Source organism: Chrysochloris asiatica, unplaced genomic scaffold (genome assembly GCF_000296735.1).
Source record: "Chrysochloris asiatica unplaced genomic scaffold, ChrAsi1.0 scaffold00067, whole genome shotgun sequence".
In the NCBI taxonomy this organism is placed as follows: Eukaryota; Metazoa; Chordata; class Mammalia; order Afrosoricida; family Chrysochloridae; genus Chrysochloris; species Chrysochloris asiatica.
Genome location: NW_006408585.1, coordinates 1,407,424 through 1,423,645, shown reverse-complemented (window position 1 = coordinate 1,423,645; position 16,222 = coordinate 1,407,424). Strand labels below are relative to the sequence as shown.

Here is a 16,222-nt window from a genome sequence, read left to right as displayed (position 1 = left end):
CCGTAAGGATTTACACCCTCGGAAACCCTGTACAGGGTCGCTGTGGGTCGGCTCCGACTCAAAGGCACTTAACAACAACAACAACAGCCTGTGTTTTGGAATCCTGGTGTGGCACTGTGGGTTAATGCACTTGACTACAAAGTCAGTTTGAACTGCAAGGTCGGCAGCTCAAGCTCACCAGCCACTCCTTGGAAACACTACACAGGGTCGCTGTGGGTCAGAACTGACTCGATGGCACTTAGCAATAACAACAAACATGTACTTTATTGTTTTTACTTTGAATATAAAGGAAATCTAGATTATTTAGATTATTTCTCCTATATTCAATACCTATTTATTAATATTTATTTATTAATATTGAGTGATGTTGGGTGACTCAGATATTTTTACCGAATTCAAGGTATCATCCATATAATGGTAGCGGAATTGTTTGGAGTTAAATGACAGTACAATCCTGACAGTCATTTGCATCTTCAGTTTTATGTAGGGGCATGCCTTCTCCCTTGTCCCGTAGCACTCTCTGCATAGATCTCTTATGTTGAGCTCAGTGTTTTGCTACCCTATGATTAAAGCCCTTGGGGACTGAATCTAACACAAATGCCGTTGAGTACCTCTCTACCCCAGAAAAGCCCCAGTTGTTTTTCATTGATTCCAACTTACAGTGACCTCATGTGGTACAGAGTAGAATTGAGCTTCATAGAGTTTTCATGGCTGTAATCTTTACAGAAGCCAATCTCCAGGCTGTTTTCCCATGAAGCTGACTGGTGGGGTCAAGCTGACAAACTCCCCCCCACTTAAACATTTTATATGCTTTAGGTCACGGATGGGGAGGCTTTTATCCTGCCAAAATTTGTAACTTCATTCAGAGGCCACACAAAATTATCCACTTAAAAATTAGCCTACAATATTTGGTCAGACATTGAATTAACTCACCCTGAATGTGATGATTAGAACTGCAGTTGCCTTGGCAGAGGCAGACCAAATGATTTTGTGGGCCTTAAAAACAATATACAGGGTCATTATGGGTCTGCACTTGGCAACTACAGCATAGGTCTGGGGACCGGACTTTCCCCACCTGCACTTTAGATGAAAGTTTATGTAGCAAATTAGTTTTCCAGTCAATAGTTCATACATACATGTTCTGTGATACTGATTGCAGTTCACACTACGTGCCATCATTCTCCCCGTTTCCTCCCCGGCTTCCCCATTTCCATTCATCTGCTTTTCCTGTCCCTCTCTGTCTTCTCATCTTTGGTTTTGGGCAAATGTTGTCCTTTTGATCTTGTATAGTTGATTGTTCTGAGGCACATTCTTCACATTGGTTGTTTCATAGTCCCATCTATTATTGACTGAAAGGTGGCCTCTGAGAGTGTCTTCAGTTTTAAGTTGTAGTGTTTTTTCAGGGTGGTCGTCTTGGGGGTTCCTCTAGTCTCTTTCCTACAAGTTAACTCTGGTCTTTTTTTTGGCTTTGAATTTTGGTTTACATTTTTTATGCATTCTGAATAGGATTTTCTCTGTTGATCTAGGTCAGAGTGGTTGGTGGTGGTAACCAGGCACCTCCTCTAGTTCTGGTCTCAGGTTAGAAAAGGTTGTGGTTCATGTGGCCCATTAGTCCGTTGGATGAATTGCTTCCCTGAGTTTTCTTTCTTTCTCTTTTTTTTTCTTCTAAGCTCCAGATGCTTCTTAGGTGACTGCTTGCAAGTTTTAAGACCCCAGATGCTACTCATCAGACTAGGGTGTAGAACATTATCTTTATGAGCTGCATTTTGCATGTTCTCAAGTGGTTTAGTCCTGATGCCTAAGTAGTTTCTATAACTGTGCACACAATATGCTCTATTACGTATATGAGTACATGTTCAACATTTGCAAATATGTATGTAGAAATATCCACCACCATCTCTTTTCATATATGCAGGTGGACTCCATCCTGGGGTGATGCTATGGGTTAATGTGCTGGACTGCAAAGCCAGTTTGAACTGCAAGCTCACCAGTCACTCATTGGAAACCCTACATAGGGTCACTATGGGTCAGAACTGACTTGACACTCACTTAACAACAACTCAATCTATTTAGCACACCTATTTACCTATGAATTGACTCCATGTCATAGCATTTACTGTTTGTTGTTATGTGCTGTTGAGTCAGAGTCCGTTTAAACCGACCTTTTGCAGTCTAGTACATTATCCTGCAGCACTACACCAGGACTACATTTACCGTAGACACTTCTCAGTTCTTCTTTTCCCTTGTTCCCATATTGTGTATTGCCTTTCTGTTCATTAAACTCATTCAACGAGTGGATGACCACAAATGATTTAAACAAATGAGTGAGAAAAAGATCTTAATCAGTAATACAGAGTAAATTTTTAGCTGCTCTAAGAAGTACCACTGTATATTGATTAAGAGCCTGGACCTTCTGGATTCAGATCCTGGTACCATAGTTTATTAGCTGTGTGTCCTTATATAATTGTGTATGATATTTATGTATCTCAGCTCCATTTCTTCTTTGCAAAAATGGGGCTTATAAAATGTAGTGCCTCAATCCTGTAGTTGTTGCAAAGATTAAATGAGGCCATATGAGCAAATGTTAGAACATTGCCTAAATATAATAAGTGCTGTGTAAGCATTTGCTACTATTGTTCTTTTTTCTTAGTCCTGCTTTGAAATAGTGGGTGCTCTTTAGAAATTTGCTCTGGAGCTCAGTTTTTCTCCTAACAAAATGAAGACATGCTTTCTCTCCACTTTGGGTTAAGGAGCTCAAGGTATGTGAAGGAGTAGTAGACACCCTCAGTACAGGAAAAAGCTGAAAACAGTGGCATCTTGATTTGTCTCAGGCCGCTGGATGCCATTGAACTGCAAACAGATTTGTGTGTGTGTGTGTGTGTGTGTGTGTATGTTGAAATGGTATCAACTCAGTGTAGTATAACACTTAATATAGGTTCATTCTGATGGATCTCAATTCAGAGAACAAAACAAGTTAATTATTGATAAACCAAGGTGTTTTGGTAAGTACAGTCTTTGACAATAGTGAGTTATGTGGGAAGAGAATGGAAGATTTTTATGATAAATAAAGGGAATAAAGCTGGATTAAAAGATTTTTGAAGTCTCATCTACCTTTAACTTTTTAATGATTCGTATTCTTTGTATTTTTAAAAAGTAGTCTATTGAACATTTCATATGATTCTATGTAGCTGTTGACACCACTTAGGTTTATTTATTTTTCAGCTTTTCCTTCCAACATTTTACTATGATATGAAAATGGCCTAACATATAGCAAAAGTAGGGCGTCCTGGTGTGGCGCTGTGGGTTAATGCTCTAAACTGCATAGTCGGTTTGAACTGCAAGGTTGGTGGTTCAAGCTCACCATTCGCTCCTTGGAAACCCTATAGAGGGTTGCTTTGGGTCAGAACTGACTCGACGACGCTTAAACAACATAGCAAAAGTAGAGGCTTTTACAGGAAACGCTCATATGCCTAACATTCAGATTCTATCATTAGTGTTTGATATACTTGCTTTATCATTTATCTATATATTTAATTCATTCCCCTATCCATCCCTGAGTCAATTTTACATTTTATATGTCTGGTAAAGTTTATTTTGATATGAAAGACAGGAGAAATCAATGTTTTATTCTCAGACCCCAGGATACTAATTGTGGTGTTTGAATATATGAATCAAAAGAGTTGCAGAGTAAGAATTGCCCTGAATGTTAAGATTCTTAAAAGTCAAGGTGGGCTTAGGGAAAGAAAAGTGTAGGTGAGAAAGTAAGCCCGTGAGAAAATACTCCCATACAAAAGAACTCATCAAAATAGTCATTTTGTTGTATTAGCTGTTTTAGTTTCACTTCGCAAACTATGCAGCTCAGTTGTTACTGTTTCCAGTGAATGGCAACATTTATGAAGCACAAAAAGAAACTTGTGTTGAAGTTTAAAGAAACTTCGGTGGGCTGAAGGTTAACAACTTCATACACACACATGTCTAGCTAAGGGGTTTGTGTCATCTTTACTTTCTCTGGACAAGTCGTTGAATCTAATTGCTTGGTTTTTCTATTTACCACTAGTGTAGAATCTGTAACACTAGTTCTTTTGGCATTCTTCCAGCAACTCCAAACAGCATGAATAGGTCACAGGGCAAAAATCTTGATTATGATTCAAAAAGAAGGCGTAGTCACATTGTCTTCACGAACTAAGAAAACACCCATTAGGAAGCTGTGCCTCTTTTAGATGGCATGGTTTGGTTGCTCTTTCCTGGCAATGCATGTTTTTTTAGAAATAGCTGCAAAGTTACTAATGATCATTCCTCTCTTCTTTTAGTTCACTTTTTTAACTGAGATGGGCATGATATAATCTCCACTGACTCAAAGAATGGCATCTTGTGCTGTGCCTGCCACCGAAGATGACCAGGCTTCCTTGGGCATCGATGATCTCCAGATTTCATTGCAAGGTAATTAACATTGCGTAGATCAAAAACTGTGGCGACCTTTCATCTATTTACAAATTCTTAATTTCTGCTCTCTTATGGTGGTTTCCATATGTCTGTATTTTCCCCAGTTTTTATTGCTAGTTCAGCTCCCTAGAAAAATAAAGAACACTTGGAAGAAATTACTTATTTTCAATTTTTTACTCTAGCAGTAAAAATTAGTTAGCCATAGTTTGCCTGACATTATTTGCATTTTTGTATCTTTCACATAACCTCTTTTAAAGATACATTCTTATTTTGCCACAGTAGGAAGTAATAGTATTTAAAGGCTCATTGTAAGTGAATGATCTTCTTGCCATGTGTGCATTTATATAGAATAAGTGCTGTTTGTATTTTATTGGAGCTTCTTGGGGAGTTTGGCATACTTGTGTTGATAAAGCATGTCTTGGAGATGGGACAAAGTTAGCTGGTATGGAAGAAATATGGGTATGGCAAGTATTTGATACTATTTCTGAAACTATTTCTAAACATTTTTAGAGTATGGACAGGTTTGTACAGTGTTGTTAGAATATTAATTAAATATCATAGGCTTACAGTCATTTATAAGGAGCTCTGGTAGCATAGTGGTTATGAATCGGGCTGTGAACTGCAAGGTCAGCAGTTCGAAACTACTAGCTGCTCCATGGGAGAAAGATGAGGCTTTCTGCTCCCATAAAGATTTACAACCTTGGAAACCCTGTTCAGGGTCGCTATGAGTCGGAACTGACTCTATGGCACTTAACAACGACAACAGTCATTTATGGTAAGGATGCCAAAGTGACATTCTTTCTGAAATTTTCTCTTTAATTAGAAATGTGTTTTGAATACATTCTTGACTTTGGGATTGAGGTGTAAATTAATAGCTATTGTGGTCGAGTCTAATGTATGTGTCAGGCTTGTAAAATAAATATTATGTCATTTGCATAGAGTAATAAGACATGTAAATAGTTGAGCTGTAATACTTTAGGTAAGGATTTTCATTTTTCAATAAGCAAATCTTTAAAATACATAATATTGATAATTAGCTAGAATCAAATTGAAAAAAAAAAAAAAAAGCCAGAGTTTTGTTTTTCTGTGAAGTTTGGTTGCAAGCGAGTAGTAACTCAGGTAGCCTATAAAATGTGTACTATAGCTCAAGAAATTAGTGTTATCAATAAATAGGCAAATCTGATTTGCATACTAGTACTGCTACTTAGTAATTCTTTGAACCTGGGCCAGGCACTTAATATTCTTGAGTCTCTGTTTTCTCGTCTGTAAAACAGATGTGCTTTGAAGATTAGTAATGCATGACACAGAGCTAACCCACCTTCCTTGAGGAGTCCACTCTGGCTCATTACGATTCTGTGCATGCTTTCAGAAGTTGTACATCTGTTGTTGTTGTTGTTGTTAAGTGCTGTTGAGTCGGTTCTGACCCATAGCGACCCTGAACAGGGTTTCTGAGGCTGTAAATCTTTACCGGAGTAGAAAGCCTCAGCTTTCTCCTGCGGAACAGCTAGTGGCTTCCAACTGCTGACCTTGAGGTTAGCAGACTCAATGGTCCCTGAGTGGTACAAATTGCTTATGTTTTGGGCTGCTAACCAAAAAGTTGAAGGTTCAAGTCCCCTGGAGACTCTGGGAAGAAAGGCCTGTTGGTCCACTTCCAAATAGCACAGCTACGGAAAAGCCGACGGAGCACACTGCTACTCTCACATACAGGGCAACCATGAGTTGGGATCTACTTGGTGGCAACTGGTTTTATTATTTGTTTTCATAGTTAGGATTCAAACCTTTCAGTCAAAGGCCTTCCTGTCCAAGACCATGGAAGTCTGTAGACACTTCATAGTATATAAGAGACTCGTAAACGGAAAGTCTGGATTTTCTGTTTTTTCCCCCTTCTGACATTTCTCTTCAATGGCTTTCCATTGTATGTGGGACAAAGTCTAGATGTCTTGGCGTGGATCATGGGCTCTTTCTGAGCTGGTGCTTACCCTCCTCTCTACCCTCCTTTGTCTGTCGCCCCCCCTCACACACACATTCCCACCAGTCCCAGCCCACAGTCCTCCAAGAGCCCTGCCCCCTCTGCCTGTGTTCACTCTGTTCCCTTTCTGTCACGACTGCCCCTGACGCTCCCCTGAACTGCCTCCTCCTCACTGGACGAAGTCCAGCTCATCCATCCCTCATTTATCCCATGGTTAGCTATTGTCTTAGCTTGAGAGACAAGCTTCTTCCTCTCTTCTCCCGGAGTACCTATATTACCATTTACCTCCTGTATTATATCGCTGCTATTAGTTGCCATTGAGTCTGTTCCAACTTAGGACAATCTTATGTGTAACAGGACAAAAGATTGCCAGTCCCGTGCCAACTTCATGATCTATGAGTCCTGCTTATGTTGAGCCACACTTTAAGTCATGCTTGAGTATGTTTACAAATATTTTCTCAGTTGATCCACATAAACCAATTATGAGGTAGATCTTTTTATCCTCAGTGTACAGAGAAGGAGCTTATTGGCTCAGAAAGTCTGAATTACAGTCCATCTCTGTATCCACGGGTTGCACATCCACAGATTCAACCAACTGTGGATTGAAAATATTTGAAGGGACATGGGGAAATCTCCTAAAGAGCAGTTGGACTTTTGGTGTGATGTTGTAGGATCAGCACTGGACTGTGAACCACAGGTCAGCAGTTCAAACCCACCACCTGCTCTGTGGTCCCTATGAGTTGGAACCAACTGGACTGCACTTAACAACAACAACAAAAAGCAGTTAAGTGGTCAATGCAATCTCTTAAAGGGCAAAATGAAGTATCATAGCATTTACATTATGTCTGTGTTAGGTATTATAAGTACTCTGTCCTTGTTAAGTGCAGTAGAGTCAGTTCTGACTCATAGCGACCCTGTATAGGGTTTCCAAGGTGCGGCTAGTGATCTTGGAACTACCGACCTTTCAGTTCAAACTGACCTTGCAGTCCAGTGCATTAACCCACAGCGCCACACCAGGACTCCCTAAATTAATCTAGAACTGATTTAACTGTACTGGAGGATGTGCATTGTTTATAAGAGACTTGAATATTGGTGGACTTTGGTAGTCAGGGAGGGGGCCTCCTGGAATCCATCTCCCACAGATACTGAGAGCCACTGTACTTTCCTAGGGTCCTATGGCTAGTGAACAGCAGAGCTGGGCTTTCACTTGGAGCAGAGTTTTCCCTTCCCTGTACTACACTCCCCTAATTCATTTTAAAGACCAACTTGAAAAAGAGGATTTCCTCTTTCAACTGTCTGTGAAATATCCATTTAAGTCTTAGCCTTATTCTATTAAATTCTGAGCAAACTTTATATCCAGAATATGGATGGGCACCTCTGGTTCACAAGTAGCTCAAAATAATTAGCAAATTGCTGAGAAATTAGCAGTTTCTTATGATGCATTTTGAATTATACAAGGTTGAACAGTCTGCTTTACAGTAGAAAACTAGTCTGGGCTGTTTAACAATGGAAATGTGATATACACACACTAGCTAGTCTGAATGATTTACCTTCATGATATAGAGAATCGTGGTGCTTAATGTATTTCTCTTAGGGGGAGAGGCCGAAAGCCCATACTGTGATGTTACCAACTTTACCCTGACAAGGTGTGCTCACATTAGGCCCAGTCCTTTCTGGGATATTAACTCAGAAGTTCCCATGACTATAGAATGAAGGCTTAACTGTGAAATGAATAGATTTCCCAAAATTAGGTTCCATATTATTATTATTATCAGACGTAAAGTGATTCTTTCAGCTCAAGGCTCTGAAGGAAATAAAGGAGGGAGGGCAAGGGGAAGGGCAAGAGAGAAGGTAGGAAGGAAGAATGGAAGGACAGACGGACTTGTATAGTATACTTCTCAAAGCAACTTTAATTTCATGGCAGGATTGTTAGGTGTTTGGACAAAAATTGATAGATAATATTATATACACTTATATGTTATACTACTGAACTACACGTTATTGGTATTAGTCTTAAAAGCATTGGGCTTTGTACACTTTGTAAGCCAACTTGAATTTCACAGAATTCACATGTGCTTTGTGATCCTTGGAGTAGTATGAGAAAAGATTTTGTGTAATATGAGAGCCTCATGATCATCATTAATAAGAAAGATTTTGTTATTGTTTCAGCACTTTATATTAAGGGCAGGTAGAGGCAGTAGAACTGCATAACTTGTAACACCTCCTTTATTTAGCAAACACTTATCTAAGTGAGACAACCGCAGCCACACCCTGACTCAGAATAATACACTCAAGGAAAGACGGAATGGTCTCAGTTAAAGTGTGGTGAGTCATCATTGATATGTTCTGAAACAGGTACTCCATGTGTCTGGGGTCTAAAAGGAATCAGGACAAAGGAATTAGGCAGTTATTGTAATGAAATTCATTGAGCAGGGCAATAAACAGTTGACTGCTCTTTATCTTACTTTTGTTTATCTTTTTTGTGATTTTTTTTTTTTTTTGAGAAAGTATCTTTATGAAAGGATTTGTGAGGGTCTTTTTGTAAGTATGTGTATGTTCTTGGAGTCTAGGGAGGAGAATAATATTGAAATGGTTGGATGACTAGTAGAAGAAAGAAATGACATTTACGAATTTGAACAGCGTGGTGCTGCGGGTTAATGGGCTGGACTGCAAGGCCGGTGTGAACCCCAGTTGGTTGAAGCTCAGCTAATCCTCAGAAACCCTATAATACAGGATTGCTTTGAGTTGGGAACTAATCGATGGCACTTAACAACAACATTGTAAAAATGGAATTTTCTTTTTAGTTTAGTTTGCATTTTGTATTGCTATGGATGGTCCTTGTTTTAAATGAATTTAAGACGTAAAATTTTAGGTTATTAAATTATTTGCTTTGCCAAGATATCCATTATAGAATTCTTTAAATCTTTCCATTCAGATTATTTTCCAGGCAAAATAATAAACCAAACACCAAACCCATTGCTGTTGAATCGATTCCAACTCATAGTGACCCCTATGTTGTTGGTGTTAAGTGTCATCAAATTGGTTCCAACTCACAGTGACCCGGTATAGGGTTTTCAAGGAGTAGCTGGTGTGTTTGAACTACCATCCTTGTGATTAGCAGTCCAGTGCTTATCTAACAGCACCACACTAGGATTCCCATAGTGACCCTATGTTGTTGGTAAGTGTCAAGGAATTGGTTTTGATTCCTAGTGACCCTGTTTAGAGTTTCTAAGGAGTGGCTGGTTGAATGTAAGCCTCTAACCTTGTGACTCAAACCAACCTTGCAGTCTAGTGCATTATCCCACAGCACGCACTAGGATTCTCCAGGGAACCTCTGTTGTTAATGTTAAGTGCTAATGAGTAGGTTCTGACTCATAGCAACCCTGTATAGGGTTTCCAAGGAGCAGCTGGTGGGTTTGAACTGCCAACTTTGTGGCTCAAATTGACCTTGCAGTCCAGCCCATTATCCTTACACACCATATCAGGGCTCCGAGTGACCCTGTAGAACACAGTAAAACTGCCCCATAAGGTTTTCAAGGGTACTCCTGGTGTGGCACTGAAAGATAAGCACTGGACTGCTAACCATAAGGTGGTGTTTCAAACCCACCAGCTGCTCCTCAGAAGCTCTATACAAGGTCGCTATGAGTTGGAACCAACTTGATGGTACTTAACCACAGTAATCCTTACAGAAGCAGACTGCTACATCTTTATCCCTCAAAGTGACTAACGATGGGTTTGAACAGTCAAATTTGTGGCTAACAGCCACATGCTTAACTGTTGCACTACCAGAACTTCTTGGCAGGAAAATTGGTATTTTATAAAGCTTAGTTTCCTTCTCTTTATCCTGAAAAAACAAAACACACACACATAACTTTGTATTTTGTCTGAAATGGTGTTTCTGGCAAGTTCTTCATGTGGGAAAGAGTAAGGTATGTTCAGGGAACAATGTTTTAGACATATTGGACAGATATGATGAAAACAGCACGAGATTAAATTTGAAAATGAATCATGGATTTTTTAAGTTGGGACTATATTATTTAATGTAGTTTGAAGGAGTCCTGGTGGCACTGTAGGATAAGCAATGGACTGTTAACCACAAGATCAGCAGTTCAAACCCACCAGCCACTCTGCCCGAGAAAGATGCTCGTATAAAGATTTACAGTCTCGGAAACCCCGTATAGGGTCAATATGAGTCAGAACTAATTTTATAGTAATTAAATAATTTTTAAGTTGGCAATGGGTTTTTAATGTACTTTGAGAGCATACTAGGAACCCTTTCAGGAACATTTCTGAGATTAAGGCCCTTGAGGGAACTGAATTCAAATGCAAAACATTTGTGTTTTGATTTTTGCTTGCAGACAATGGGTAGCTTTGAAGGGTCTTGAGAGTAAGCTTTGTAGGCAGAGGTCAGAGCTGTGCTTTTGGAAATTAATCTGACTTTGAAGCATGGGAAGGTTGGATGGGGTGAGAAAGTGGATTTGGGGAAACTGCTTAGGGAACATTTGCAAATACATGCATGTTGGGTAATGTTTGCCTGGACTAGACTACAGTTTGGAACGCATATGAAAGTTTGTAAAGTGAAAGAGTCTTTTTGTTTCTTGCCTTTTACCTAAGTATTTTAATAACATCGAGTAATAAGACCATCAAATATTATTTCCTATCAGTTTGCTTAAAGTAAACTGTAGAGAAAAGGTACAAAGGAATTCTTGAGAACTTTCTATGCTATGGAAAGGTTAGAAGAGTGCCATAGGTGGAGGGCCGTTTGAAAGTAATAATGGCTGGAAATTGCTTTATGAGCCTGACTCACTAGGAGGACTTTTAATGACAGCTGTAGGCAATTTTGAACTAGTTTGAATTCTTTCCTTTATACATTTCAGATTTAATTTATTTCCTTTTAGCAGGTAAATACAGTAATTTGCTGGTCATAAGAGAACAGTTTACATAACAGAAGCAAAAATTTTTGTTATTGCAAAGGAGGTAGGCCAATGCTTTAGAAAACCAGCATTCAAATACAGAACACTGTCGTTAATTAGAAACAGGAACCAGGAAAGAGTGTGTATTCTATTACCTTTGCCACCACATAAGGAGTTAGCTTTCATGCAGTCCTGCCAAAATGCTAGCGACTGATTAACCATCTGCATGAACCTGCGTGAAACCATGTTCAGCCCAGTCACTGTGTCGTTTCAAACAATGCTCATATGTTTTATTTAGTTCTCTTATCATCTAGGTGGTGCATCTTAAAAGATTAAAAAAAAAAATTACCTCTGTGGCTTCTATGTATATATCATTACTTGGTAGAGCTCAGTAGTGAAATGTGAGTCTCTGTATTTGGGTTATTATTTCATTTAAATTGATTCATTATTCATTGAGTATCTACCTGCAGAGAGACTTCCAATTTATGTATTATTCTTAGTAACATTAGAAATTATCCATTTCCAGTAGGTCAACTTACAGACATAACAAATGCAATGTAATGTTTCATTTTATTCATTTGTTCTTTCAATACTGAGTACCTGCCATGAACAGTGGAGTAGGTGTGAAGGGTTCAAAGATGAATAGATGATGTACCTTCAAAGAGCATGGATCCCAGCTCAGCTGTTGCCTATTGATGTCATGGGTTGCAGATCTAACTAATTTTGTGACATAAGTTAAAGACTCCTTAATATTAACAGGGTCAGGTTACCAATTTTGATATTCAACATATAAAAGAAACCAAAATATGGCTGAAAATGTCTGGGATATCTTATCATGTTTCAGTTTTTGAGAGATGAATAATACAAGTGCAGTATATGTAACTTACATCTAGTACACTTAACATATGTAATTTACATATGGAGCGGCTAGTGGGTTTGAACCACGGACCTTGCAGTTCAAACCAACTTTGCAGTCCAGTGCTGATCCTACAGTGCCACACCAGGACTTTTATTCTTCATGTTGGACTTCTGGTGTGGCGCTGTAGGATCAACACTGGACTGCAAACCACAAGGTTGGCAGTTCAACCCACCAGTTGCTCCTCGGACCCTATACAGGGTCCCTATGAGTTGGAACCTACTGGACGGCATTTAACAACAAATGTAACTTATTTGGGAGGCAAATTATATATTCATCTCTTTGTAAAAAATCAAACATGTGGTATGATCTTCCCTGGAGTTTGTAGTCTTCTTACTGAATCCATTGAGATTGTTATTCATTCTTGAGTATATTACCCTTATCTAAGAAAATCAAAGTATGCAATACACCTGGATTCGACACTAATGTAGAATTGACAATGCTAGTAAAATGCAGGTGCCTTGCAATGGGTAATCTTGTATATTTATTGCCAATGCTTCTGACGTATTTCAGGTTTTCAGTGAACAGTTGTATAACCAATAAGTGAATGATCATTGCAATATAAAAAACAGGTCTATAAAACATTCTGAATTAGAAGAACTGTTCAGTGTTCAGGAAAATCAGTCAGTTAGGATGAAACTGATTTCTTTAGGCATGAAGCACTGAGGTGTGTAGATGGTGTTTGGGGGCTCATTAGGGTTCTAGTATCATGTTGCTGAGGGAAAACTTCATTTACTTTGTGAGTGTGAGTGAATGACACCAAGTGAAGTCTGAGAAGGAGAAATAGGATTTAAAAAAGACTTTTGGGTGGAATTTCTACTCTTTTTGCATTAAAGTTTCATATGTGGAATTTTGATGAAAATAATGAAGAGTAAACAAAGGGAAGTGATATTTTTGCTAGCAATTCAGACTGCTCAGTTATTAGGAATAAAAGCAAATCACCCTGGGGCCTTTTGACTGGTTAGGTGATTATTACACCCAGAGAAAAGAAATAGGTTATGTAGTCCTTCATTGACTGTCATTATTGTATCATAAAGACACAAAAGCTTCTAGAACGTTTTTGATATCTTAATACTTGGTACTGTTTTTTACTGTGTTTTCTTAAAAGGATGTTTGGCTTGATAATGTAAAGTTTTATAATATTAAGACTATTCCAATTAAAAGAAAATTAAGAGCTCTTGAGGTAGTCACATTGTATAGTATTTCTCTGGATTTTTTTTTTTTTTTTCTTCTCCTCTTAGATTCTATATACAGCTTTAGCTTCTGGGAACTTTGGTTCTGTTTTTCCCGGGAGTTTGGATATAAGCTTACTTTATTCTGGGTCAGTTACATTTTAAAAACTAGGGCAAGATAAACCCAGGGTCATTTGGAGCCCTGTTAAAGTGGGTTAACAAAGATCTCATTCATTCCTTATAGAAATCTAAATCCTTTTTAATTAGCCCCAGGAGAGATACAAGATTTTCTGAACTGCAGTGTATGCGTGTGTGTTGGGAAGTGGTATAATTATTTAAAACCTGACGCAGTAGATTAGGAAAAAATAAGCCTCAACATAATTTCCTCTTGAAAATGGCAAAGTAAAAAGTCAACATAGCATATTAAGTTAGGTTTAGAGTGTGATTTTGCACTCTAAAAACTAGAGGTGATTCTAAATATTCCTTTTCAAGAGATTATTTCTCTCATCTGAACATTAATGATCATAGTTTTCTTGAATAACTGTTTTTCTAAAACTCTTAAGGGAAATTTTGATGAAAGGCAACTTCATTAGTGTTAATTAAGGTGCTTGAAAGCAGGCATTTACTACCACTTGGTGCTTTTGGAATAATTTAGAAGTGGTAGATAGGTAAAAAGGAGCTCTGGTAGCGTAGTGGTTATGAGTCAGGCTGCTAACCTCAAGGTCGGCAGTTCGAAACTACCAGCTGTTCAGTGAGAGAAAGGTGAGGCTTTCTGCTCCCGTAAAGATTTACAGCCTCGGAAAGTTGAAGTTCTAAAAGTGTGCATCTTTGGAGGAGAGACGCTAGATTCCCTATGCAGGGTCGCTATGAGTCGGAACCGACTCCACGGCACACTACCACCACCACCACCACCAGATAAGAAAAAGGACTCCTGGTGTGGTGGTGTAGGATCAGCTCTGGACTGTGAACCACAAGGTCAGCAGTTCAAACCCATCAGCTGCTCCTCAGAAACCATATACAGGGTCGATATAAGCCAGAACCTACTGGACAGTAGTTAAAAACAACAACATATAAGAGAAATGGAGTCCTGGTGTGGCGCTGTAGGATAAGCACTGAACTGTAAGGTCGGTTTGAATCACAGAGTTGGTAGTTCAAACCCACCAGTCAGTCCTTGAAAACCCTATACGGGGTCGCTATGAATTAGAACTGACTTGATGGCACTTAACAACAACAATATAAGAAATGTAATGCTTGAAGTTGTAAAAAAGTGTGCTTCTTTGGAGGAGAGACACTAGATTCCCAATCGGGGGCGGATTACCAGTCATCTATGGTGAAAAAACATGTGAAAGCACTCACTACAGATGAGTAAGTAAGCACAAGTGAGTCTGTTCTTACGTTGCTTACTGGGTATTCTGTTCCTGTTGGGAATTGGAATTTGTAGGAAGGTGTTGTGGCCTTGGGTGAGAGACAGATGCCAGCAGAATTTTCGATGTGGTGGAAAAATGAAATTGTTCGCTACAGAGTAGTAAGCAAACAGAAGTAAGCCCAGGCTTACCTTACTTACTGGGTAGTCAGACACACTGTTCTGGATGAATAACGTCTCCTAGTTGGTGAGGGTCTGCAGCCATGTATGTTCAATGGAAACACCTGCAGCAACTCCTGCAGACCTCCTTCTGTCTAGAGAGGAGCAGACCTCTCTGGCCTCCTAGTGGTCTGTTCAGTCTTTGCTGCGTCATGCTATGAGATGAAGGGCACCTGGCTTAAATGCAGAAAAAAAACAACCCAGCCCTTTTTAAATTTGAGAAGCATTCCAGACCTATCTAAAACATTGCAACTGTAGACCTTGCCTTCTCTTCTGTAGGATTATTAATGATGGTGACTAACTAGTTCTTTGAGTGCCTCTCAGTCTGAAGATTTTATTAACAGAATCTTTCAGGGTGTTTTGATGTTTCCACAACAAAATATTTCCAAAGTATAGGTGGATTCACACAGACTGCTTCATCCCATGCTTTTGATCTTATGCATACAAGTAAATGTGTGTGTTGATTTATGTGAACTACAAAGGTTTCCTGAGGACCTACCTGCCTTGTGTGACCGACATTACTGTAGGTTAAGAAAAGACTGAGGTCAGGGTTTCCAAATGGTTCATTCTGATTTGACTTCCTGCCGAGGGATTAACTCTCTTCCCCAGTTACACCAAATCAGAATCTGATTCAAAGAATAAATTAACAAGACAAATATAAGCTATATATGAGTTTATGGGGTGGTGCCTGGGTAACTTATCTAGATTGGGTGGACAGAGAAGGCCTCTCCCAAGAGGACGCAATTGAATACCACAAAGGAGCAGCCAAGCATAGAAGAGAGGTAGAGTAGTATCCCAGTCCCCAGTCACAGGCAGTACAGGAAATGCTCTGAGATAGAACCTCCCTGTATACAAGTTCATATACCAAAGGGAACCTGGCAAGGGCTGACAGGAGCTAGTACTGGAGAATAAGACAAGGTAGGGCTGGTTCACACAAGGCTCTGCCAGCTGTAAGATCCATTTTGTGGATGGGAAACCACATGGGGAATAACATGATTCTCCAAGAGATAACTCTAGCTGCTGTGTGGAGAGTGATTATCTGGGAGAAAGAAGGTTAGCAGGAAAACTAGCTAGGATGCAAGGATTCTTTTATTGTAGTCTAGATGAGATATGACGCTAGTTTGGATCAGGGTGGTAGGTAGTCTAGATGAGATATGATGTTAGTTTGGATCAGGATGGTAGGTAGTCTAGATGAGATATGGTGGTAGTTTGGATCAGGATGGTAGG

General features: G+C 39.3%; 1 protein-coding gene across 1 annotated transcript in view; it reads left to right on the top strand.

The window, feature by feature from the left end:
- The first annotated feature begins 4,310 nt into the window (after positions 1-4,310).
- The window catches only part of SYNE2 (spectrin repeat containing, nuclear envelope 2), a 366,194-nt gene continuing 354,282 nt past the window's right edge, over positions 4,311-16,222 (top strand). The window contains exon 1 of the mRNA XM_006864568.1: positions 4,311-4,440. Coding sequence (XP_006864630.1) covers positions 4,362-4,440 — 79 coding nt within the window. The 5' untranslated portion in view covers positions 4,311-4,361. The remainder of the gene's footprint in view (positions 4,441-16,222) is intronic.